This window comes from Trachurus trachurus (genome assembly GCF_905171665.1).
Source record: "Trachurus trachurus genome assembly, chromosome: 5".
NCBI lineage: Eukaryota > Metazoa > Chordata > Actinopteri > Carangiformes > Carangidae > Trachurus > Trachurus trachurus.
This window is the reverse complement of record NC_139896.1, coordinates 27,560,793-27,587,097: the sequence shown is the minus strand read 5'-3', so window position 1 is coordinate 27,587,097 and position 26,305 is coordinate 27,560,793. Positions and strand designations below refer to the sequence as shown.

Sequence of the window (26,305 nt, the reverse complement as noted above, 5' to 3'; positions counted from 1 at the left end):
GGGGAGGGGGTCTGTGTCATTCACAGGCCTGTTTGATGAGGGGGAGATGGAGATGGTCTCTTGTGCTTAGAGAGAGGAACCTGTTTTCACAAAGAGGATGTTGTAGAGTCCACCACTTCACGGCCGTTGCAAACCGCTGGAACGTAGTTAGAGGCTGATCCTGGGAGAAGAAGACCAGCGGCGTTAGTAAGGGAACTGTTTTTCACTGTTTGGAGACAGGACTGTGAACCAGACATAAAGGCCTAGGCAGTGAGTCAGCAGAGTAGGGTGAAGCTCACGGTCCCAAACATGTTGAGAATAAATCTACTCAAATACTAAACTGAAGTACATTATAGATGAACTTCTACTCTGACTTTTCACTCTGTAATATTCTTTCAGAAACTCTGCTGATTTATTATGACACAATGGCATTAGCTTTACACTTTTTATGACCTCTATCTATCTATCTATCTATCTATCTATCTATCTATCTATCTATCTATCTATCTATCTATCTATCTATCTATATATATATATATATATATATATATATATATAGAGAGAGAGAGAGAGAGAGAGAGAGAGAGAGAGAATTCCAACAGAAGCACACCTGAACCAAAGCATATTTACTGTAACAAGGAAAACCATTGCTGTGATAAAAAAAAAGGGATTTTTCCACCAATGTTAATTTTCTGAACTAAGTTTAAAAAAAGGAATGTTGTGAATGAATATGAACTTGTTTTCTTTGCATTATTCAAGGTCTGAAAACACTGCATCTTTTGGGGTATTTTGTCAAGTTGTCATTTTCTGCAAATAAATGACAATATTTTTATTTCAGATTTGGGAGAAATGTTGTCGATATTTTATGGAATTAAAAAAAAGTGTTCATTTTACTCAAACACATACCTATAAATGGTAAAACCAGAGAATCTGATCATTTTGAAGAGGTCTCTTAATTTTTCCCAGAGCTGTATATACTTATATACACACAGACACAACACACACACACACACACACGTTGTGGTTTTGCTGCTACCTCTCAGTCTTTACACCAAGAGGATAGAAATATCAAGTGGAAGAGAAGAGGTAACAGGTAAATAAACGCAGATAAGCCTTTAAATGCTCAGTTCAAGCACACAGCATCTTACAATGGCACACTGAGCCTATGTAAACTTTGCATCTGTGTTTATGAATGAAGATGCTGTGTATTATTGGTCCGTTTAATAATAAGCTTTAGATAAGCCCGGCTCTTATCCAGTCTGAAAATAAACATAATGACTGGATTTTTAATTGCTTAACCATGGCTGATGTAAAATCAGAGAAACAAGCAGGCAGCAGATATCGTCCAGTTTCTATTCTCAGGTTTCTTTGCTCATGCTCTTGATTAATTAAACAGGCACATATAAAAAAGAGAATGCATTGCTGTAATACAACCAGAATTAAGGATTAAATTTCCAGTGGGTAACGTTTACTGGTGTTTGAAGCTATACCTTTAGAGTAGCTGGAGCTGGGAGCAGAAGCAGAGGCGGAGGCGGAGGCGGAGGCGGATGCAGAGGCAGAGGCAGACACCGTGGCACTGAAGCGGTTGGCCGTCACTCTGAGCGTGGCCACATTCTTCTGCGGCTGGAACAGGATGATGTGGACCTTGGGCGCGAAGAGGCAGCCGAGGACCACCGAACCACTCAGACTGACGGAGATGCACATGGTGGTGGTCTGCACCTGTCAGGGAGACGAGCACATTAGTCTGCACTTAGACGTCTGTTCCTTTTTGTCTACAAAGGACTAATGAAGTTTGTTCAAAGGCCCGTAGCTCCCCTCTCCCCTCACAAACACACACACACACACACACACCTGTTACCTCTCTAGTGTTTGATCAAACCAGTTCCACGTCTGGTGAATTTTGATGAATCTATTTTTCTTTGCTGCCTGTTCTGACAAATTTTGTTTTCTCTACAAATAGAGAAGAACTAGAGCTGAGAGAATGAATGGGTTGAGTTATTGGTCAAATAAAGGGACAATTAATCAGCAACTTGTTAAGTATAATCCTAATTGTTCTGCCATAATGTCAAACAGACACTGATTACAACTTCACTATTGTGAGATTTGTTTTCTTTTTCTTTTTTCATGTGAGAGTAAACACAACATATTTGAGTTTGGGGCTATTGACTGAACAAAATGAAAGATTCCTCAAGATGCCCCTTTGGGCTACTGTAATAAGAAAATTCACATTTCTTGACAAACAATAAATCATTTGCAGCCCTGTTGTATATTATGTACCATACATCATATGTACCTATTCAGATCAGTGTGTGTCAGCATCCTGAAAAAAACATTCCCTCATCATCCTCCCACCTCAGCTGGATCAGCTTGGGAGTGACAGGTTATTTTCAAGCCCACAAGAGGATGACTGAAGTAATAATGGATGTTGTCTTGTTCTGGTCTCAGGATACACCTTGACAACAGCTTTGATTTGGCTTCTCGAGTAAACATTAATAAGAATTTGGACAAAAATTGATGTTTTGTTTGACATATGATGATTACAATTTAGGTTGAAGGCAGCATAAACACGGCCCTGATGTGTTATTTAAACCTTTGGAATGTATTTATTAAAATGAGCAGAGGATTACTTGCATAAGCTTCATATATGGAGCAAAATTTACATTCATTTGGAGATTATTTTCAAAATGACAAGAGCAACAAGACTGAACCAAAGAAACCAAAGACAATAAAATGCTCCTTAGAGAACTGGGCTCATCTAACCTTGACCCAACCTTAACCCTACCCCAAACACCTAGTACCCCCCCTTTAACTGTACAACTGTAATTATTTTATTCTCAATGACAAAAATGCTCCTGGTGCATAATACTGCAGTCACCCCCCCAAAAAAATTTGTCTCACATTATTAGGCACATTTCCATTTTTAATTATGTATGCGCGTGTGAAGTTTTCAATTATGTATGTTAGCAATTCTAATTGTGTGTTTTTCTGTGCATGAATATGAGACAAGAAGAAGAAGGACGTGGGGAAAAGCACAGCTGGTTGTCCTGGAAAGTCAGCCTCTTGTTAGTCATATTTCAGCTGCTAATGTGAGCTGACTGCTGGGGTCATCTTCCTGAGCACCATCTCGTCCCTCCCTACCGGTTACCCCCGCAGCCCAGGAACTTCTATGTGCTTAATCGCAGCATGAAGTGAAATCCCTGCTAAGCACACCCCACAACGACAGTCCTCACACATTTTAGCTGCAAAAAAAAAAAGAAAGAAAAAGAAACCAGGACTGCAGGTAATATAACTTCAATTGCCTTTTGTCTGCAGCCCCTTATCTTGTTCGGCCATAACAGTGTCTTTCTAGCAGCTATTTCCATTTAACAGCTTTTGACACAAATAATTATCAAGCACCAAAAGGACATGCTGTGGCACCGACTGAACCCAACTGTGTTCCTACTTAAAAACCCGAAGCAAAGAGAATGAGGTTACCGTCCTCGCTTTAGTTAAAGCTTTATTTAGTTCCCCATTTAAAAGACTTTTACTGCATTTATATTACTGGCTTTATTATTAAATTGAGTTTTTCAGCAGATATTTGCATGGCCTTTCATAATTCAGAATTTTAATTTTCCTCAGGTAATCTTTAAAAAGTCCATTTAACAGTTAAAGTATGGCTGTACTATTAAACGGTGTATAGCGTGCATATTGCAGGAGAGGATTTATTTCTATAATGATAATCGAGTGCTGCAGGCTTGAGCCCTAAAACCTGCAAATTAGTTAGCAGCTTAGCACTTCCAGTTCCCTTGTTCAGAAGTCTGTAGATTTTTTGAGCCATATCAAACTACAAGTTGAAAAGTAAAGTAAAAGTGGTGCCGAAATCGTGTTCAATTGTGGAGGTTATTATGCTGCATTTAATGTGTAAAGCATCATAAACTTTTTTTTTTTTTTTTGGTGTTGTTGCAGAGTTTATTTTCTGTGGTTGCCTATGAAAAAAAAATCCCACATGTCTTTTGTCAAGAAAAACCAGGATGATGCCAAATTCTGTGTTGGCCTCCAAAAATAAGCCGTCCCCCAGGCGCTCCATATTGGCTTTTAAATAAAATAAAGTGAAGATTTTTCTGAATATATCTGCATCCATCTGTGAAACTTGGAGTTCATGATGAGTCTCTGGGCGAATAGGGCTTGTCTCTCATTAGAATATTTCTCTGCCATCCAACTGAAATTTGAAATGTGGCGACGGAACCCACAGCCATTATTACTGGTGTCACACAGAACCAAAGCGGTGAGGTTTCTGTTGCGGTGCCAAACCTCTTGTCTTTCAATTAGTCTCTGTGCTGCCTCTCCGGTGTTGGAGCCTTCCGTGTTCTACAGGGTTCAGCAGGTCTCGTAACTCCCACTGGGGGTCAGGGAAGGTAAAAGATCTGATCACTACAGACGTGCTAAGCCTGAGGTACCTCATGATGATCCAAAGCTTGTGTGATCCTAGACCCCCCCTCCCTCTGTTTGCACAATACAGGCCTTGTTGTATAACCCGGGCTAAATACTGAAGCAGTAGCCTTGAATTCACCTACGGCACCAGTGCTCAAAACTTACATGGTCTGTCAACTTCATGCCCAGTGTTTTGCCTTATTTGTCTTACTTTACACTGCATGGTGCAATGAATTGCCCTTGCAGCGGTATAATTTCTATTTGAGTTAAATAAAATGTCATTTTTTTATTTTTTGCTCTGCTGCAGCATTACAAACAATCCACTAATAGTTATGCATATTCATCCCATTCATTCATTGTTGCATTTACGTATTTTATGCAGGTTGCATTTAGCCTTTAGCCATTTGTGTAACGGCTAACGGGTGTAAAACTTTATCACCGTGTGTCAACGCTGCAGCCGACATGTAATGTTTCCTCTGACTATTAGGGAAGCAGCTAGGCCGTAAGCCAGTCAGCACTGTGTCCTTGCCTAAAATTATTTTTCTTCCCACAGGTCATGCTACTGTGTGGTTTTCAGCATTACCTTGGTTTTTAGTTCTTTAAACATTGAGTAATGCTGAGATTCATATAATCAGTTTGAAGGTCATGAATTATTTCCATCCGTACATTCAGGTTTCATCTGTCTCCTGGATCTTTGTTCTTGTCTTGAAAGATTCTCGAAGTCAGATGAAGAGAAAGCTCTTGTCTGTCATGAGTCTGGGCGGTGATCAAATGGAATGTGAAAGCAACACTTTCTTCCTTACACACAGCAAACACACAGGGGATATTCATTTATAGACATTGTTTACATTTCTGCACCACGGGGGTTTGAGAAGTTTCTAGAAATAAAGTACCAGTCAAAAGTTTGGACACAGTGCTTTTTCTTTATTTTCATTATTTCATTTTTTTTTAGCAGTCCACCACAGTGTGCATGGCATGAGTGAATGTATTTGTTTGCTGCTGTAACTGCTGGATAAATAAAGGCATACTTTACTTTACTTTATTACTTTCTACATTGTAGATTCAAACTGAAGACATCAAAACTATGAAAGAACACATTTGCAATTATGTAGTAAAAAAAAAAAAAAAGTTAAGCAAAGCAGAGTACTGTATGTTTTAGATTATTTGAAGTATCCATATTTTTGCTTTGATGCCAGCTTTGCACACTCTCGACCTTCTGTCATCAGCTTCATGAGCTTCATTAGTTTGCCTTCAGCATCTCAGTTGGGTTTAGGTCAGGTGACAGATAACACTTTGGTTTCAATTAAAACTTTTGTGTTTACAACATAACTCCATACAGTGCATGTTCCTTCATAGTTTTGATGTCTCCAGTATGAATCTACAATGTATACAGTGATAAAAAATAAAGACAAACCATTGATTGAGAAGGTGTGTCCAAACTTTTGACTGGTAGTGTATATCAGAAATACTTCATAAAAACAATTCCGGAGATGTAGTTACCCTGTAGTCACTGGCAGTGACGTAGAAGATGGGCTGGAAAGCGAGCCAGATGATGCAGGTCGTGTACATGGTGAACCCAATGAACTTGGCCTCATTGAAGTTCTCGGGGCACTTCCGTGTCTTGAAAGCGTAGACAGTGCACAGGATGATGAGGAGGCAGTTGTAGGCGAGTGACATGAGCATGCTGGAGTCCCTGCTGTTGCATTTGAGGGTCACCACGTCTCGCCTCTCCAGGCTCACCTCCTTCCGAACGCCCGGCACCTCCACCAGCAGCCAGGTGAGGGCCACCAGCAGCTGGCAGGAGATGAGGGCGCTGCAGATGGCCACCTGGGAGGCCGGGCTGATGAAGCGCGGCCGCTGGGCTCCGTCCTTCACCCCGCTGAAGATCCGGGCGATGCGGTTGGTCTTGGTGAGCAGGGCGGAGTAACACACGGCAAACGAGGTGCCCAGGCCCAGCCGACGTAGAGTGCAAACGGCGGTGGAGGGTTTGGCGATGTAGATGAAGGTCATACTGTAGCACATCAGCACCCCCAGCAAGAGGATGTAGGAGAGTTCACGTCCGCTTGCTTTAACCACAGGTGTCTCATTGTGCTTGAAGAACAGGCCCACTACCGACAGAGTGCACAGTATACCCAGGCAGGAGATGGTAACAGGCCCGATGGCCCAGGCGTCCTCCCACCGGATGTACTCTTCGGGCAGATCGTAGCAGCCGGTCAGGTTAGCCAGGGGCCACAGGCCGAAGCTGCAGTCAGCACAGGTGAACTCGTCCTGCAGGTACTGGTAGGGCTGACAGGGGATACAGATCCAGCAGCACACGTCTCCGGGTTGCATGCTCTTTATTTCGTTCTTCCTGCAGGGGTCGCTGCACTGGGAGGTGGGCGGCACGAGGCCCCGCCAGGACACCATGCTGTTGTTCAGGGTCAGGTTCTGGTCCCAGTAGCCCACCTTCCTGTAGACGAACTTACCCTCCTCTTTGTGGTAGTGGAAGATGTTGTAACGGCTGATGCTGTCCCCAACTGGGTTGAAGCGCACCATGTTTTCTGTCTCTGCAGGTCTGAATGGAGCTGGTGAGAAGCACAAATACAGCGATATTTATATGTCTTACATTATTAATGAGTATAAAAGTTACATCATTATCAGAACGAGTTACGTTATTTGGTGTCATATGCTACCAGACATCTTTGGGGTAGTAGTCCTTTTTTATTAATGATTATGAAATACATCAATCTGGCTCAAATAAATTGAAAATGCTGTTTCCAGGCATTTCATTGATTCTCAGAATAGTATGTCCTAGATAGCTTCCCCTCCCACTGATTTCTCCATGCTAATTCATGGATCATTTTTGCTAATTGAATAATTATAAAGCTTGTTTCAATGTGGAATGCAGAGGAAATGGATTTGAAGTCTAAATCCAGTGCAATGCCTATTTGCAACCTGCTTCACATTCAAACATTCTCAATTATTTCAAGCCCATTCAGAGCCATTTAAAAATAATTCACATTTCAGAATAGTATAACGTAAGAACTTCTGTTTCCTTTTGGTTGGTGTTCCTACCTTCAAACTTGGTCTTCAGGATGAACTCCTTGTAGAACCGTTTGCCGTTACCTGGTTTCATGGCATCGCAGACCTTGGATGTGTTGGAGCACACGGCTTGTCTCATGTTGTGCAGAGCGTAGGCCATGGCATAGACGGCGTTCACCACGAACATGATCTTGGACTCCTGCTCAAACGTTCCATCTCGCAGGTTGTGTTCGCTGCAGCCGTGCTCTTGGAGGCTGCAACTAAACCGGTGCTCCCAAAACTCCTTGAACCACGGGTTCCTTGTGTTGGTGTACGGGTTCAGCTTGGTGAAGTAGTCTTCAAACTCTCTGATCGTGTAGGAGGCCAGCTCGATGGTGAAAGCACCGTCTGCCGCGGTCTCGCTGCTCCTCACCACGCTCTCCTGCGCTCCCCACCCGTCGCTGGCCACCCAGATGAAGGAGACGTTCATGCGAGCGGCCGAGACCAGCAGCTCACGGGCGTCCTCGCTGCGCGTGAACAGGATGACCACCCTGGCGTTGGACTTCTGCTGCAGGGAGCGGATGACGTTGTCGTAGCCTTGGCGGTTCATCGAGCGACTCACCTTGGCCGAGGTGGCGATGCAGATTTGGCGGGTCCGGGCCTCCTGCTGGAAGGCGTCGATGCCGGTCTCGCCGTAGTCGCCCTCCGATGCCACCGTGGACACATAGGTCCAGTTGTAGTAGCGCAGGATCTCAGCCATGGCCTTGGCCTGGTAGAAGTCGGGGGGCACGGTGCGGGCAAAGTAGTCGTAGCGGGTTTTATCGCTGAGCTTCGCACTGGTGGAGGCATAGCTGATCTGAGGGATCTGGAACAGTCGCAGCAGGTTGGCGACCTGGAGAACAAATAGGAAATGTTAAGAGATTTAATTTCATACTTCAAAATACTTGATCATATACAGTATTCTTAGATATTAATACCCTGATATATAATTTCCCTTTATTGGGTCTCATTTCAAAATAGGCAGTGAATGGAATCATGGTGAGAAATAACAAACATAAGGTTTTCCTAACTGGTATCAAAATGAAAACATGGAAAGCATTAGTACTACCACTCAGACAATTGCCCTGGGAAACCATTATAGGATTAGACACCATGAGTTTCCACATGTATTTTAACTCCTGAGATCCAGCAATACATTTTTTACAGTGTAGTGCACAGCATGCGGCAGTGGCTCAGGAGGTAGAGCGGGTCGTTTGGCGCACATTGGCAGCCACGCTTCCGCCAGTCTGCCCCAGGGCAGCTGTGGCTGCAGTTGTAGCTTACCAGTTACCACCAGTGAATGTGGTATGAATGAATAATGTTTTTTTGTATGTGCTTTGGGTTTCAATAGAAAAGTGCTAATGTAAACCATCATGTTCCTTAAAGAGGACAACTAGCCCTTTACAATGATATCTTGTGTGTAGGGGTGTGACCTTTCAAACTCCTCTTATTAAAATGGTCGACATCTCAACAAGCACATTTTATGGGAAAAGTAAGTGAGCATGACAATTTTTGAATCCTATATTTTGATTGTTTATTATAAGTACTGTGGTGGACATCTGTACTTGGGTCAAAACCAAAACATAGGGGTTTGAGGTTTTTAACGAGCGTAAAATGATTTCCCATAGAAATATTTTCCCTTACATAGAGCCCATGATTTAATTCCTGACTCTAAATAATGATGAATCAATGAAAAATCTTAATGGATGGACAACAAGTCATTATGGTATCAAGCATACTATAGGAGCATAAGATGCAGCCTGTTTCTTTGTGTCTAAAAAGTCTGAATGCTCTATGAAATACCAACCCAGGATAAATATCTAATGATGAAATCACAAAAGTAATAGTAAAAAATCGACATTATTTTTTTTATGTTACTGTATTTTACTGGATAATTCTAGTCTTTTAATAAACATCAAAATATTGCATGTTTGAGAACAATATACAGTAGTCCTGTTGTCCACTAAGGCATGTAGACATGTACAATTTGAATGAAATTAAGTTTTCATTTTATTTTCTTTGCAGTTTGTTCTTCACCACCCCAACACTTAAAGCAGAAGTAAGCGGAATGTTTGTGTTAATCTAAGTCTTAAATAGTTATATCTTCCGACAGCAATCACCCGAAACACGGGTCTGTCAGTCACTCTGCTCTGCTCTGAGAAAACTTTCCTTGTATCCTACAACCTTTATCCAATGAGGAGAGAGAACGGCATAAAGGGGCGGTCCTCTCTGTGTGTGCAGCCAAGGGATGCGCGTGAATGTGGTGACGTAGGGATGAGGGCGGGGACTGCTAACTTTTTTTTAAGCAGTTGATACTAGGTTAGTTAATACATACAAGCTACTGTCAATTGTAGTAATTAAATGCTAGAGCTGGATGTTGAGGATTCTTGCTCTCAGTGATTTAGTTGCATAAAAAGTGCTCAGTCATAACATGACTGGTTTAAAGGGCACCTACAGCTGGACAGTTTTCAGCCCAATAAGGTCACATCTTCCCTTGTAATGAAGGTCATCATCTGAGGAGGTGCTATAATTGTGATAAAGATCTATAAAGTTGACATTAAAAAAAAAAGAAATATTTTAAAACTTGCTTGTTTGTTGTTTGGCCTTTTAACTTACAGATATCCATCTGGTCATAGGTGAAGTGGTGCCATTCGAGCTCAGGGCTCCTGTCTGATGTGCTTGATGTGCAGAGACCGGCAGAAGAAAACAGCTACGATTCAATGTTCCTCTATCTTCAACCTCTTTACTCTATTGCGGATTCATATCAGCAGCCAGTGCCACAAATCCCCTCAGATAGCAGTGGCAGATAACAACAGCAACAATGACACAGAGATAAGACTTCCATCAGTGCGTTATGCTGTCAAAGCAGTTCCGTCAAGTCATTTAAGTCTCCTGACAGATTCTGCCAGAAGTTTCAATTGCACCTATATCTAGACAAATATATTGATTTCTTTGCGGAGGTGATAACTGGTGATACTGAGCTGAACGGGGGCGGGTAATAATTTTTTAACTGAAAACCCCAAGCAGAGCATCCAGGTCAGACACAACCCTGTTGCAATAATTCTGTTGGAGTCGTATCATGAAATCATAGCAATTATTTTCCCCACACGTCATTACAGAGCCAACTCTGACAGGGAGCTGGTGAAAACTTGTCATTCTGCAGGATCATCCCATGAGACAGTGGGGTGATTAGTAAATACCCATGAGCTTCAAGATGACTATCTCCTCCCTCAGGCATCATGGTATGCCTGGAGGCTTCCCAAACAATGGCCTCCCCATGGATGTAGTAGCAACATTCAACTCTTCTTCAACCGTTCTGTCTAACAACTCACTCACTCCAACCCACGAGACCCTAAACAGCAATCAGTGCTTTCTGTCTTGTTGTAATTTATACATATACAGTACACGTTCTGTATAAGCACTAGCATACTAATTTTTAGCATGTGGTCAAGACCCCAAATCTTTTTTTAGCCCATCGCCAGCAGCTTGACTCCAGGGATGGAAATGTTGGTTGTTAGAGGCGACCCGGTGGCTCACCTGATAGAGGGCTTAGTCCTAATGGCAGCAGCTACCGTATGTGTTTGGATCCAACCTGTGGCCCTTTGCCGTATGTCATCTTCTCTCTCTCTCTCTCTCTCAACCTGACCTTCTCTGACCTATCTAAATAAAGGTCTACACAAAAAAATGCCCCCTCAATAAATAACTAGAAAAAATGGCCTGTAAGTGTGGAAAAGAAAAATGTCTGCAGTTCAGTCAGTCAGTTGTTCGATCAGTCCACCATTTAGATTCAGACTAAAATCTATAGCTTATACTATATCTATCTACTACTTGTCAGTTTTGGCGGTGGTGGATTTTAGTGGTTTTTGATTATTATGTTTTGCTATCAATGCACTGCAGTATTGAAAATATATTCTTACGGACGGAAAAGTTTATGTAGCATATAGGGCCCATGCCATTAGACCTACCGATCAGGCCTAACATTGTGACCACCTTCCTAATATTGTGTTGGTCCCTTTTGCTGCCAAATACACAACAAACTGCTGCACTGTGTGTTGTGACAGCTTTCTATCAGAAGCAGCATTAACTTGTTCAGCAGTCTGAGCAACAGTAGCTGGTCTGTTGGATGGGAGCACGGGCCAGCCTTTTCTCCCTACGTGTATCAATGAGCCTGTGGCCGCTTCACCACTCTTCCTTCCTCGGACGAGATAGTTCCTGACCACTGCAGACCGGGAACAGCCACAAGAGAGAGACCCAGTCGTCCTTGGAGAACTGGATCAGATCTTTACACTGAAGATTGTTCCTGCTTCTAACACATCAACTCTGAGGACATGTTCACATGCTGCCTGATATATCCCACCTACTAACAGGTGCCATGATGAAGTGTTACTCACTTCACCTGTCAGTGGTCCTATTGTTGTGCCTGATTGATGTATATATAGAATTTATACCTGTGTGCTGGTATGTTTGTGATGTGCTGTGATTATATGACCAAATCGATGATTGGTGAGGTTTCTGTGTCACTGTGTTTCAGTGTCTTTCTCTGTACTTGACTGAACCTGATCATGTTGAACAGTCACTTTTACTACTGCTTCAACCCAGAAAAGAGGGAAGACATCAGAGGAGATGATGTGAGTATATCCAGAGGGAGGGTCATTTTTTGTCTGACCATTAAAGGGATATTTCAACTTTTTGGCAAATTCGCCTATTGCCATAATCCCTATAGTCATAGGAGTAGGTTCATTACCTTTAATTGTTGGTGCAAGCTGTTTTTCGATCGGCGGGGCAGAGACGTGAGCTGCTCAGCTAACACAGCGGAGGCGCACGGTACTTCCACCTTTCCCTCATCAACTCATCAAATACACAATCGAACAACTCCAAAACACTATCGTGAAGTTGTGACCTGCACATTCACTAGCTATAAATAATAACATATAACATTACGACACATAAAGCAAATACTCCGAACTATTTGCGCTTTTGAAGTCACTCTGCCAAGGGGCCGTGTCTGGAAATGTAGTTCCCGCTTCGCATTTGCCTTGAAAACAACTCCGTCTCATAATGTTCCATTATCATTTAGTGTGGCGAACGTGCAGGTCACAACTTGTCCACGAGAGTGTTTTGGAATTGTTGGATTGTGTATTTAGTTTGATGAGGGAAAGGCAGAAATACCACGCGCCGTGCAGAGCTCACGTCTCTGCCCCGCCGATCTAAAAACAGCTTGCACTGACAATTAAAGGTAATGAACCTACTGCTAAGACTATAGAGATCATGGCAATTTGCCAAAAATGTTGAAATATCCATGCCAGTCACACCTTATAATGTGGTTGCATGTCTACTGGTGTGTACCTACAGCATCAATCCTCCATGCGATGGAGCATCTTAATATAAAGCAATACAATTGTAAACATGCATTACTGGACTGACACAAGCAGTAAAGACGACTTGGCATTGAAAAGGCAATACACATTACGTTTTTCATCAGAAATTACTAACATTAGCCTTCATCTGCGAGTGCCAGTGTGCTTAACCTCCTTTAGTTAAAACACCCTAAAGACATGAGTAGAAAATGCAGGCACAGTACAAGCTCTTGAGGGGATGAATGGAGTAAATATGATGTATTTAGACAAGTGCACAGCACCCAGCAGTAGTCCTCTCCACTGTCTCTAGTAGAATATAGGGCAGAGGTCTCATCACATTACCCACTGAGAGATGTGATTTCTGCTGAAAATGTACGGGCAAGCCTGATGAAAGCCGCTGCTTGATTTATGTGGTCTGCTGCTGAATATGCAGGGTTTCGTATGTGGCAGGGTAACGTATGCCACTGACAGTCAGTCAGTCACACTTGCATGGTGAGAAGGTAGTTTCCTCTTGCAGGCTTTACAGCCAGTTGGTCCTCATCGATAGATTCCTGGAGAAGCTTGACAGTGCACCTTTCAGGACGGCACTGGAGTGTGTGACAGTGACCGTCTGTTCGTCCTTGCGCTGTATTTTCCCTCTCACTCTTTCCATCAACAAGTCAGATGAACACTCACAGCACAGGCTCTGGAGTGTCATGCTGTGAATTAGCTCTCAGCGCATCAGGCTCCAAACACTCCAAATGTATTAATTAGGCTAAGTCCCACCGCTGTAGCACTACAGGCGCCTTGCTGACACTACTGTATGTTAAGACGAACCAATACCCTTACACCTATATACAGTACATACCCATAATCCTTTGTGAAGAAAAGGGCCGTAACAGCAAACAAATGAGGCACCACTCAAAAAGTCTGCTATAGGACATGGTACAGTGCAGTAATATGTGAATGCATTATATTTTATACAGGGACTCATTTTATATTTATACTCATTTTATATTTATAATGAGTATATTTTTTTGAGCTTTTGACACTGGACACTATAGAGAGGGGGGGAATTACATGCAGCAAAGGGCCACTGGATTCAGGATTCGAACCGGAGCCACTGCAGCAAGGAGTGTAGCCTCTGCATATGGGCACCTGCTCAACCCACTGAGCCATATGGCGCCCCATACAGGGACGAATATTACTGCACATTACCATATATGACCATATGGCATTTTTTTTATATGCAAATAATAATAAAGTGCAAATAAATGAAAAATCTAAATCAGTGGTTCCCAACTTGTGGGCTGAAGATTTGGGGAGAAAAATAGAAACAGTACAATTGAGTACAAATAATGTTTGAAAATGACTTCATATAGAATGATCTTTAACGGTAACCCTTTTTTTTCTCCTTCTCATATTAAGGCCTGTCACTGTACCAGTATATAAGTGTATAACTGTTTTGTTACAGGGTTCGAGGTGGGCCACACTCTCAAGAATTGATTTCTAGACAGAACAAACTCTTAACAAACTTTATAATTGTTGCCAGGGGGCTGGAACAAGCCAGCATGTGGTTAGTCCATAGCAACAAATTGTAATCAATATACACAAGGGTTGGCAGTTATTCTTTAAAGATCTTGGTCTTAAGACTCTACTGCATAGCTGGCAGTTGGTGCCGTGAGCCATGGCAACAGTATTACGGGATTTCAGACCGGTGTTCATTTAGAAGAGCAGAAATATGGAGGGAAAACATAAGACAGCTGGAACACAGGCAGCCTCTTACTCATGTGTCTGTCATGATTTCTTTCAACGTGGAAAGTCCCTTTCTGTTTCCCCAAGGTGCCTGTCAAGCTGAGCCCTACAGTAGATACAGTACATGACATGCAGAGTGAAACTTCAGGATGTACAATGCACCAGCCTGGCCACTCACCAAAGGTCTAGAAACACGTGCAGTGAATAATACATAGGAGTGCACAGGACTGATGGGTTAAATATAATATATTTAAACTGTAAAAGAGAGATGTCACTTTCAACATGTGACATTATCTCTCTGTGACTGAACATAATGTTTCTTTTTCATTGTAGTGCTCTCAAAATATCTAATTCCACAGATCTCGAATGAGGCGACCAAATGATCTGTGCCAGGCTCGTGTTAGGTTCAATTTGTGCAGACGAGAAATTATTCCTGAGCAAAAAATACAGCAAGGAGAGAAATAATAAACATGCTGATAAAGCTAAACACACACAAAAACCTGCAACATTCCATTTGAAGTAGTATTCAAATTTACACTTTACACTTTACTTGGCGGGTGGGCGCATAGCACATTCATAAAACCTTTTATAAGGTGTATGTATGTATTCTCGGCGGTTTCATGAGGCACAACTCATACAGCGGGTTGCATTTCTATGGAATAATGAACTTTTTTTCAAAATAAAAGTCCCCTAATGCACCTGATAATACAAGAACACACACAGTACAATACAGTCAGTGAAGGCTTCATAAGGGCTAGGAGTTATTTGTAAATCTTTCATGGATGGTTTATGAATGTTACTCTGCATGTCACTTTACTAAACAGAAGGGTTCATAACTGAATTACAAATGATGCTCTCGCTGGAATGGTTCAGTGTCTGGGCAACTTTGGGCGACAGGAACAAATAAAAGCAAACAATGCTTAAATTCTGCATACATGACTTTAACAAAGTCTTTGTATGAGTTGGCATTTTATTCCAGTAGGCCTTATTCCAGGTGCAATAAAGGGACTTTGATGAAACATCTGGGTAACACACTATGCATTTTGTGTCTGTCTTATGAGGCCTTCATGAACTGTTGCAATAGAATGCTGAATTATATTTTGTTCCCAGATTTCGAAGTGCAATTAGGGGATTTTTATTTTGAAAAACAATCCCAGTTTGTTATTCCATAGCAATGTAACCCAACATATAAATGATGAGTCATGCCTTATGAAGCCGTCGTGAATGCATTACGAACACCTTATGAAAGGTCTAATGAATGTGCTGTGCACCCATCCATCGAGTGAAGTGTTACCAAAATGTTACAATCTGTGCATTATAGTTCCATCATAGCAGGCTGGATCCAATCATTTGAATGTGATTGATTATTTGTGTGATGTACAGTCAAAGGCAATGACAGTTTTAGATGGTTTCATTTCTAATGTATGCAACAGTCTAAGCTTTGATCCCAACATTCATCAGGTGCAAGCAGCACCCAGGCTAAATCAGGCTGCAGTGGAGAGAGGCAGCTTGCCGGAGTGATTTGACTGATCCTGCAATATCACAAACAAACACGCCCTAAACTAAAGGTGCATTTTTCCGTGCTCATCCACTTGGATCCACTTTGTCCTCTCTGACATAATTTGAGCTCAGGCACGGAGAATGAGCCCTGTGTTCTTCAGTATGATTGCAGAGCCTCTCCTCCATCCAAGGCTTGTTCATCCAAATTGGATGAAATTGGAGAACAGCAAATTTCGCACTGCTGTACATCTCTGGCACATTCGCTACTTTGCATACTTTCTCCCACCTGATCTCTCAGCTCCAGGTTCATCTTAATATTTTCTTGTTTGCGCCCACTGCCAGTGAGGGAAAATCAGATCAATGGCCATGTATTATACTGTCCACCACCAACAGGCTGCTAACAAGGGCATGTTTTTTTTAATGAAAATAGAGAAACATGTTAATGCCATTCATTTAACAGTCAACCCTGTCCCCTAGAAATAACATCAACAATGGTAGAATGTTGATTGGACTGTGTTATCTCGCAGCATGATGATAAAATGTTAACAAACCTCATCAGTAAAATGTCCAATAATCATGTATTTTCCACAAAAATGTCAGATTTTGTGCAACAGTATAGTGAGTGCAGTGTTATTTGAATTTTAATGCTCATGTTTAGGCACTGGCGGCCAGGAGAGGGAAAGAACACGATTAGAGGTTTTCTACTAAAAAAGACAAACAATCTTACCTTTGCCAAAGAGCTTTTGTCGTCTACACCTAACAGCAGATGGGACTTGGGATGTGAACCCACGCCTGCCGTTCCCACCATGCACCTCTCTACTTCACCTCCTTCATTAAAAATAACACTGCATAATTGGCAACAACTGTTTTGTATATTCTGGGAGACAGGTTGGGCAATCCACAATACTGCATATTGATTTAAGAATAAGGGAAACCTTACAGTGGTTTTTATTTTCTTTCTTTTTTAGCAGATTTTGATGTGATCTCATTAGTGGAGGTAACACTACTGTAGGCACGACAAGATATTAATACATCCTTATTTTTTCCCTTTTTAAAAAAAAAAGCAAACCCAGTGTGCTTCATGAGAACTGCCTGCACCTGCACACACTGACACACAAACATAAAAAACTCACACAGAACAAAGACTCAAATGCTAAGACTCTAAGAACAGCAGGTGCACACGTAAACCAACATGTTTCCCACATAAGACCATATACTGCATGCTGATATATCGGGTGGTGGAGGTGAGGGGGGGGCGGGGGGTCAGAGCTCGTGTGATAAAAACTAATCATTAGCACGTGGAGAGCTCTGGAAGCAGAAGGAGAAATAAATATGTGTCGATACGTGTGCTTACGTGCATTATTTTTAGGGGGGGGGGGTGCAGTTCTTGTTATTGAACCTGCCCAGCAGAACAAAGCTGCTTACCAGAGAAACCTTCACATAGAGTTCAGGGACACATCTGAGAAAAATGCTGCTCTTTATCATCCGCTGTGTTTAACGCCTTTTAAATATTACTTCTAGCCTGCGGCAGTTTTGAAATAAGCTTGATAACTCCAACAGGTTCAACTGTTATTGAGACCGGAGAGCGATTCTCCCAACCACGGCGCTCTGGATAACAGCCACAGGTCCTGAGTAAAAGATTGAGTAATTTATTCCTGTGAAGATGCAGACGGACGGACAATATGGAGAGTGGGGTGTGCATGTGAAAATCGATAAGCTTGTATTATTATCGACCACGTGGGGTCCTGACTCCAAACCAACCTCCCAGCCAATACTGTGTTTCCCATCACTCTGAATGACATTCGCATGGTGCTAATTAAGGAGACGAGATGTGTTCACCAAACGTGCTAAAATTTCAAGCTTGGAAAATAACAGTTTCTGGAAGAGGAGGGGAAGAAAAGGGGTTGGGGGGGGTTCAACCATAATATCACATGATAAACAAGACCCTTTTGAAGATAACACCAAAGCAGGATTTTTTTTTTCTTTCCCACCCGATGCACTCTGTGAAGATGGAAACACAATAAAGACAAAGCCCTCGCTAGTTCCTCCGCGCGACGTATCAACACAATAAACCACCGCAAACCAAAAATATATTAAACATCAATATACAGCGTGGCAGGGCCGATATGAACTTATAACCTCTAATTACTGAGGACCTTCCCAGCAGCTGCAGCAGCGGTTAGACAGAGTTTGTCTAATAGTCTTGAAGGATTGTAGTGGGTGGTTTTTGGAGTTCAATTTTTAGTTTATTAAATTTTTACCATGCCACAGTCTCAGTAGCTGTCATGAGGGGAGAAGAAGTTTATAAAGTGCCACATTTTATGTTTATTTTATAGAAGAAGAGAGACTGAACCAGGATTTCATAGTTTCTATCGACACAAAAAACCAATTGATTTTTCCTCTTGTGCATCTTCTTGTTTAGTTTTAGAGATTTATGAAGAGAAAAAAATCTATATTGAAGTTGTGATTATGCCTCTAAGCAAATTCCAGCTTATTATTTTTGCAGTTGTGAAAGCTCAGGAACTTGAGGATTTGAAGATACAGATCTTTTATTAATGTTATTTTCCCAGAAAAGTGTGTTTTCATTCATTTTGACAATAATTTATGTATAATGTTGTCTTGTATTCACAGTGAAGAGACTGTGAGGAAGTGAGTCATCATCATCACACACGGTCAAGTCTATAGGTAACATCCCAGATGGCAATTAAGAGTATTTTCAAAAAACATTAACAGCAACCAGACAGAAAAAGGAGGAAAAACATATATCAGGACGAGCAAGGCGATGATGAAAGCCTCCTGAATGTTGCCGGGCTAATTACTAAAGAACCCCCTTTGATGCTGAGGAGAAACTGGCTCCGGCTCTCTCACCATCTTTCCCACATCTCGTCCTTGGCCCCTGTCACAAGCAGCCATCAGCCGCCTCTCCACACGCAGGTGGATGCGTCCTTGCCAGCCAATGGAGATGCACCCCACAGATGGGAAAAAGCAGCTCCTCTCAAAAACTTCCCCAGGACCATCGCTGGCACTTCTCCTCTTTTTTTATTTATTACACAAAGCTCTTCTCTGGGATGAAAAAAAAGGCTGTTTAAACCAGCAATCCTTCAAAAAAACATCCCACCACGGGCTCCTCGCCGCTCTCACGGCTCGATTCATTATAGTGACTGAATGTGGTATAACAAAGAGACGGTTGGGCACGGTGACAGTAGAGGTATGTATTCAAATTTGCATAAAAAAACTCAAAAGCTCCGAGTTTCTTTTGAATCCGTGCGAGTGTGTGGTCACTGAAGACTCATTCACTCGGGGAGATGCACAGGCAGTCCTTTTCATGCCTCTTGAAAACACGCTGTTCTTTTGTCAAATCATCATCAACGCCGCGAGAGAAGACACTCAATATCATCTGCCTCTTTTTAGGTGAAGAAGCCCCCCCCCCCCCCCCCCCCCGCTGTTTAACAGATTCAAAATGACTCCAACGTGGAAAGGTGGACATCCTCAGCCCAGTGTGAGTGACTCTCCTTTCAGCAGCAACGCACTGACATGAAGCATTCATCACTCCTAGAGAGAGCTAAATTATTCAGGCCTGGCTTGTACTCTGGTGTTGTTTTAACAGAAAATTAGCACAGGGCGAGGGGCGAGAGGCGTCAGCAGTCGACTTATTCAAAGAAGATGTGCGTCCCATTACATACTACACTGTGTGGAGGGATGTGGAGTTATGAACGATACCAATCTAATTTTCATGCTTCCAAAGGGAGAGCCATGAAAGTGACAAACACAGCGGGGGAGCGAGAGCCGACCAGCTCACTCCTCATCAAGGTTATGGCACAATGTCCAGAGGCTTTGATGCTGCATGTGTGGACTAAAAACACCACTTAAAAGGATTCAAAGGTTGTTTGAAAAGGTCAACACACTCATGTCTGACATTAATATATGAGGCTACTGTCAGGGGATATTTACATTAGGCAGTCAAGGCATGGTAATACCCCATACCACCTCAGCTTGTTTTCTTTGGTTTTATGCATGGGTTTAACCAATTAGATCAAATGTGTGAATCTGCAAATATTTTTGACCTTCTTTTATCTTAAGTTAAGAGCCTCTGTTACAGAAGTGCATTGCATTCACTTGAAATTCACTCTTTTTCTCAGAGTATTGTTCCGTATTTCAGATTATTAATTTCTTTTTCTGTAATTGATTTCTGTTTTTCTGTAATTTTAACCACTACAGCCAAGCCAGCCTCCACCATGGATGTAAGACTTCATATAAAACATCCATGGAGGCTGGCTTAATGTAAATTTGGATTAATATTAAAGGGAAACTGTTAATACAAAACAATGCTGACCCTGAGAAACTGGTTGTCTGGTCCATCATGCTCCACCTATGATGACCTCTGAAATGCACCCTGGGGTGGGGTATTATCGGTCTGAAGTGGAATTGTTCAGTAATAACGGGAAGTTCATTCTGAATATACGGGGAATACCATTTAAATATATACATATTTATAGGGCTTTTATTCTGAAATGCTACCAGATTGCTCTGATATTTTCTGAGTGAGGCAGGCAGGCAGGGTTATCTTGTTAATTCAGGAAAAAAAAAACTGAAGAAAAAAAACTGGAAAAAAAACCTCTAAAAAACGGAAAAGTAAATTACTCAGCCAAAAAAAATATATATATTACTCAGAAAAACTGAAAAAAAATGTCAAATTACTTTCAAGTGAGTGCAATATGCTTCCGTACTTTTTCTATAGTTGAGTATTGATTTTTGTCCTCATTTCACTTCATCAAATGGAAAATAATTTGTCACATTTATTAACTCTGGATTTCTTTAAACATATATATTCTGTCTCTCTCTGTTAAAATGAATTTACAATAAAAACTATAGACCGCCCATTTCTTTGTGGGGGAGCAAACTTAAAAGATCAGCAGGGGATCAAATACTTATTTACCCCACTGTATCTTATTCCAACTTCATGGGCAACACTGTGTATAAAAATGTTTCCTACATTGTTGAACCACCTCAATAATACAATAAGGCTATAGGATTATTTGAGGGGAATGTGAAAAGCTGGAGCACACCACAAGCCTAAAGTGGCTATACTGAATATTTGAATAATCACAATGAAGCTAACCTGGAAAACTCACTCAGTTTATCGAACCTTCAGAGAATCCTCACTCGGAGCTGTGTAGTGAGTTTCAGTGTAGTTTACTGTTTTGATGCACAGGAGGCATTTGATTTGCTCAGCATGTAACATCGGGCAGACACAGTTGGAGAGGAGCTGGCGTGGAACATTTAGCTGCTGAAGAGCCAGATATTTCCCCGAGGAGCGGGTAGAGACCAAAAACAGAGCTCAGATGGAGTTAACGTTGGACTTGTTTTCATCAAGTGGACACTGACAAGACTCCATATGAATGATAATGTGCCTCAGTAGCTGCTGGAAGTAAACAACAGTTTCCTAACAAGGCTGCAATCAAGATCATCAGCATTATATCTTACTGGTGTTAGTGTGTACTGTACCAATGTGGACTTCTTTGAAATGTTTTTCTCAACTGAACATTTGCAGCTGCTTTGCACATGGCTTGCATCTTCATACGGTGGCGTGCAGACTGATTAGAATGCATAAACACTGCTCCATATTCATGACTAGTGATTCAACCATCGACAGTTTTTTCCAGGTATAACATTAAATATTCATGGAGTGCTTAGTTTATATCATGTGTAAAATCGCCAGCATTAGTCACACTGTATGTGTATTGTGTAACTGTTGCAGGCAGGACATGTTTTCTCAAAGGTTACTTCTTTTCAATAAGCTTCTATACAGGGATGTGTTTCTTTAATGTGATACCTGGGGGTGGACTTTGTTTTCAAAGGTGTTTAAACTCTGTTAAAGCACGACCCCGCTGATCCTTGCTGTTTCACAAACTTTTTAATGAGATTAAATTTTTTATCATTTGAACGAGCCAAACTTAACGAGGACCCCTCAGTGTGATGTCACAAGTGGAGGAAAATTAATTACAAGGCAGGATCGATGATATTACAGGACAGGGAAAATAAGTGGTTTCATCAGAGCTCAAAACAAGTAGGCTAGATGTTTGATATTGGGGGGAAAAAAACACTTTGGATTCTTTGCATTATTAGCTATTAAGCCATATCAGGCACATTAGAGATACCATGTGTTCTTCAAAGAACTACTAAATCAGCATAATTCTGACATCTTTTCTGTTTAAATACATGAATAAGCTCATTAGTTTCACCAATAGTCAACCAAACAGACCAGAGGTCGTCCTGAGGGATGAAAATCTGGTATCATTGGACTGTAAACTGCTCCCTAAGCAAATTAATTGTACATCCACATGAGTGAACCAAACATTAAGTAGGACCTACAGCTACACACTTGGCTTTATATGCATAGAGTTTACTGTTTCCTTTCCAGGCTGTCACAAATAAAAAGGTTACGTTTTTGTATGTGTGTGTATGTGTGTGTGTATAAATAAATGTGTTAACTGCAGTTAGTGGAAAGTGTAGCCACATTTTATCTCACTAAAACCCTTAGTATCATAATTACGGCATGTGATGCCAATCAGAATTAATTAATTATGCTCAGATGCATCGCCTCTGGCAACCTTTCATACGTGTGTGAAAGGTCAGTTTTCTTTGCAAGGCGGAAATGAAGTCGCTGACAAAGTGACGGATGCCTCTGTGAATGTTGATGCTTCAAACAGAATCATCCCAGGTGGATTCATGCTCTTACAACTAAAGCAAAATCCCCTCCACTGAAGGCTGTGTCCTCAGGCTCAGTAAAACAGAGACGCAAGGCATTCATGGTTGTTTTCTGTATTTGTGGAAAGGAGGAGGAGTGTGTATAGGTAATGCAAGTTTATCCATCCCCTACTAACAGAATGCATACTGAATATGAATTAAACCATTTCACAGTTTACCTTAAGGCACTATATAAACATACAACATAAGGATTTGACTTGACGGGTTTGAATTGAACAGAAACATGTGAAGATACTGCACAGTACTGAGCTGAAACACCATTTAAATCTGCACCTGTACGTCTGTTTTAATTTACACAATTTATGCGAATTGCAATATGGTATTGTTAACGTTAAAGAAAGTTGTGGTCATGGTTAGGTGACAAGAAACTCTGTCAGGGTTTGGGAATAATAGCTGCCAGTTTATTGGCTACAACTAGAATGGAACAGTGTTCAATTTGGTTGAAACTGTTTTATAGAGACGTAATAAAACTTCACGGTTGTTTGGTGCTATTGAACTGCATCACATTATAGAGATGTGACTTGGTAATATTATATCAGGGGTGGACAAAATAATAGAAACACTTCTCATAGGCCTATAACAGTACAACTAGAACAACAGCTCCACACATTACTTTTTACCTCACCCTTTGCTTTTTACCTCACTAAATCGCCTCATCATCCAATGAGAACGTAATTGACCTATGGCTAAGCCCCGCCCTCAAACATAATGAGCCAATCATAGTGCATACACGGTACCCATTCCCATAAACCCGGACAGTCTCTGCCTGCACGTCCACTGAAACGCATTAGAGGAAGTCAGTTTCGTTCAGTTTTATGAGCTTTTTTTTTAAAGATTTGAAGTTTAAAAAATGATCAAACAGTGTGCATAGGGTAAATGCTTCTCAGACACAAGGTATCCTAACAGGCTGGACCAATGGGAGCCAGCACAATGATGTTACTGAAGCTCAGCCTGCCTGCCATGAGGACTACAGTAGCTAGTCCTTTGTTAGTTTGGCAAAACAACGTCATCCAACATCTACACTCACCGACATTTCAGATATTTATTATTGATGACACCGAATCGGGGTGTGTGTGTGACTCTGGTGTTAGCTCCAGCTAACGCTAGGTTGAGAAGCAAAAGTTAAAGCAGAAGTAAGCGATCCGGTCGTTTTGGCTAACTTTCTGTCAGCGGATGGAGTTAGCAGTCCCCGCCCTCGTCCCTACGTCACCACATTCGCACGCATCCCTTGGCTGCACACACAGAGAGGACTGCCCCTTTATGCCGTTCTCTCTCCTCATTGGATAAAGGTTGTAGGATACAAGGAAAGTTTTCTCCTCGGCTTACAGCAGAGCAGAGTGACTGACAGACCCGTGTTTCAGACCAAACACTCTATGTGATTCCCGTCGGAAGATATGACTATTTAAGACTTATATTAACACAAATATTCCGCTTACTTCTGCTTTAAGAGAAAACTTTTTATGAATCCTAAAAGGTATAAAAAATACGCTGCGTCTAGCCCACCCGTAAACATCTCTGGATAGAGCAACACTTGGTGTGGTGGCCCGGTGTCAGTTTATTCCTCCAGGAGCAACATGCTAGCTGGTTCTCAGCAGCTGTCTCTCAGCCACAGTGTCATTTGGGCTTTCAGCAGGACACTCCGCTGCTGTGAGATTTTGCCATATAAAGCCAACAAGGTCATTCTGTACATCAAGACTAGACAATAGCTAATAAATGTGCCCAGCCAGGAACAAGTCTCCCAAGGGGCATTTTGAGATATTTACAGATTCTGAATGTGTAGTTTCTAAGCTTCCAACCATGTCTAACACGGAATATATGTGCACTTGCCACCAACTGGGCAGGGGTGTTGATTGAAATGACAGACAAATGAGATGCGGTTTATCATGTCTGCAGTAGGAGCTTTAAATTTTGGTTTCAATTTGGTAATTGAAACATTTTGTTGACATTCTTTACAATAAAATGATTAATATATCCATCCAATGCCTAATCTTGATCATTTTGGTGACTTCACAATGACTTCTGAATTTTATGTTCACAAAAATCATCAATGATCCATCCGTAAAATGTCCATGTGAGTGGAGGGGGCGGGGCTTAGCCATAGGTCAATTCCTAGAGATACTGGGTTAAAGGGATACTTCACCCAAAATCGATAATAAATATATTAAATAAATTCTCCAATTTTCTACTCAGCGTCATGCCAAGGAAGGGTTTGGAGAACTTTTGGAGTCACCAAAACGCTTTTGGAGTTGCAGGGGGATCCGGCTGGCAACAGATTTTCATATGGCGGATAGTGCTCAATTTTGAATTGTCCAAAACACACACTTGGGTCATCAGTACGGACGACCAGTATGGAGGTATTTGGATGTTTCATAGTGTGTGTTATGGACGATTCAAAATAGTAGAAAATTGGTGAATTTATTTAATATTTATAATCGATTTTGGGTGAAGTATCCCTTTAATATCTAATTTTCCTTCATTGTAAATGTAGCATTGTAAACAGTGTACATGTCACTTACCTGGATGGAGACGTCACTGTACGACCCTCCGATGACCCCAGAGATGGCCAGCGGGACCTCGTTTTGGACGGGTCTGGATCCGTCCGGGCAGATGAAGCCTGGATCTTGCACCTTGGTGAGGGAGGCCCTGACGAAGTCCAGAGACTGCTCCAGAGCGTAGGTGTCCTTCGAGCACGTGTCCAGGATGTGGGCCCCCAGCTGGAGCCCGGGAAGGATGCGATCGCTGGAGTTGATCTCATCGAGCGCCAGCAGCATGGCCTCCAGTCTCTGGATCCCCCTCTCCTCGTTGATCTTCCCGCAGTCCTCCGTCCCGTCGCCTTTGTGGTGCACGGGGAACAGGCCTCCAATCACCAAATCCCCATCCATGATGATCTCGCGTTTGGCCGGGGGGGGCAATCTGGACATGCTGGGTAGGACCCCCGGTATCAAGAGCTCCAGCAGGACCATGTGGAGAGGCCAATAATAGGCCAAAGACCCGGGGCAGAGCATTACGCTCAGCATGGCAGGATCAGGTAGCGGGGTTCAGCTGGTCAGAGCGGAGCGGAGCAGAGGCTCACAAAGTCTGGAGGTGGATCACTTCAGAGTCTTCTCTCAGCGGGTGCAGCATGATTGATATTTCCTGAATGAATCAAAGGAGAAACTAATTACCCAATTAAGCCTATTTCATTATGATCTATCCACCCAGCTCTCCATCTATCCATCTATCCATCCATCCATCCATCCATCTATCTGTGTAGAATATCATCTATGGGGGATGATACTAATTAAATAGGAAAAGACTGAGCTGAGTAATAACATGATCATTATGTCTCAGACTGTGCGTTACTGCCGCCCACTGACAGCTTATATTTTTGTCCTTTGTCACTGATTGTCATTAGTACCATTACTCTTCTTCAGCTTTTCGCCCACATGGTTATTGGGGGATCTGAACAATCACACTAAGATAACTGTGTAAAAACAAGCAGATTATAGAAAAACTTTTTTTCCTTCCCTACATTTTTT

General features: G+C 42.0%; 1 protein-coding gene across 1 annotated transcript; it reads right to left on the bottom strand.

Annotated features, from left to right (window-relative positions):
* Window positions 1–86: 86 nt before the first annotated feature.
* On the bottom strand, window positions 87–25,804 carry grm2b (glutamate receptor, metabotropic 2b; the record flags this gene model as incomplete). The annotated part of the gene is made up of 5 exons (XM_083972042.1): window positions 87–160; window positions 1,470–1,698; window positions 5,890–6,953; window positions 7,444–8,281; window positions 25,304–25,804. The coding sequence occupies 5 exons, from the start codon at window positions 25,802–25,804 to the stop codon at window positions 87–89; spliced, it is 2,706 nt and encodes a 901-aa protein (XP_083828168.1).
* Window positions 25,805–26,305: the final 501 nt, after the last annotated feature.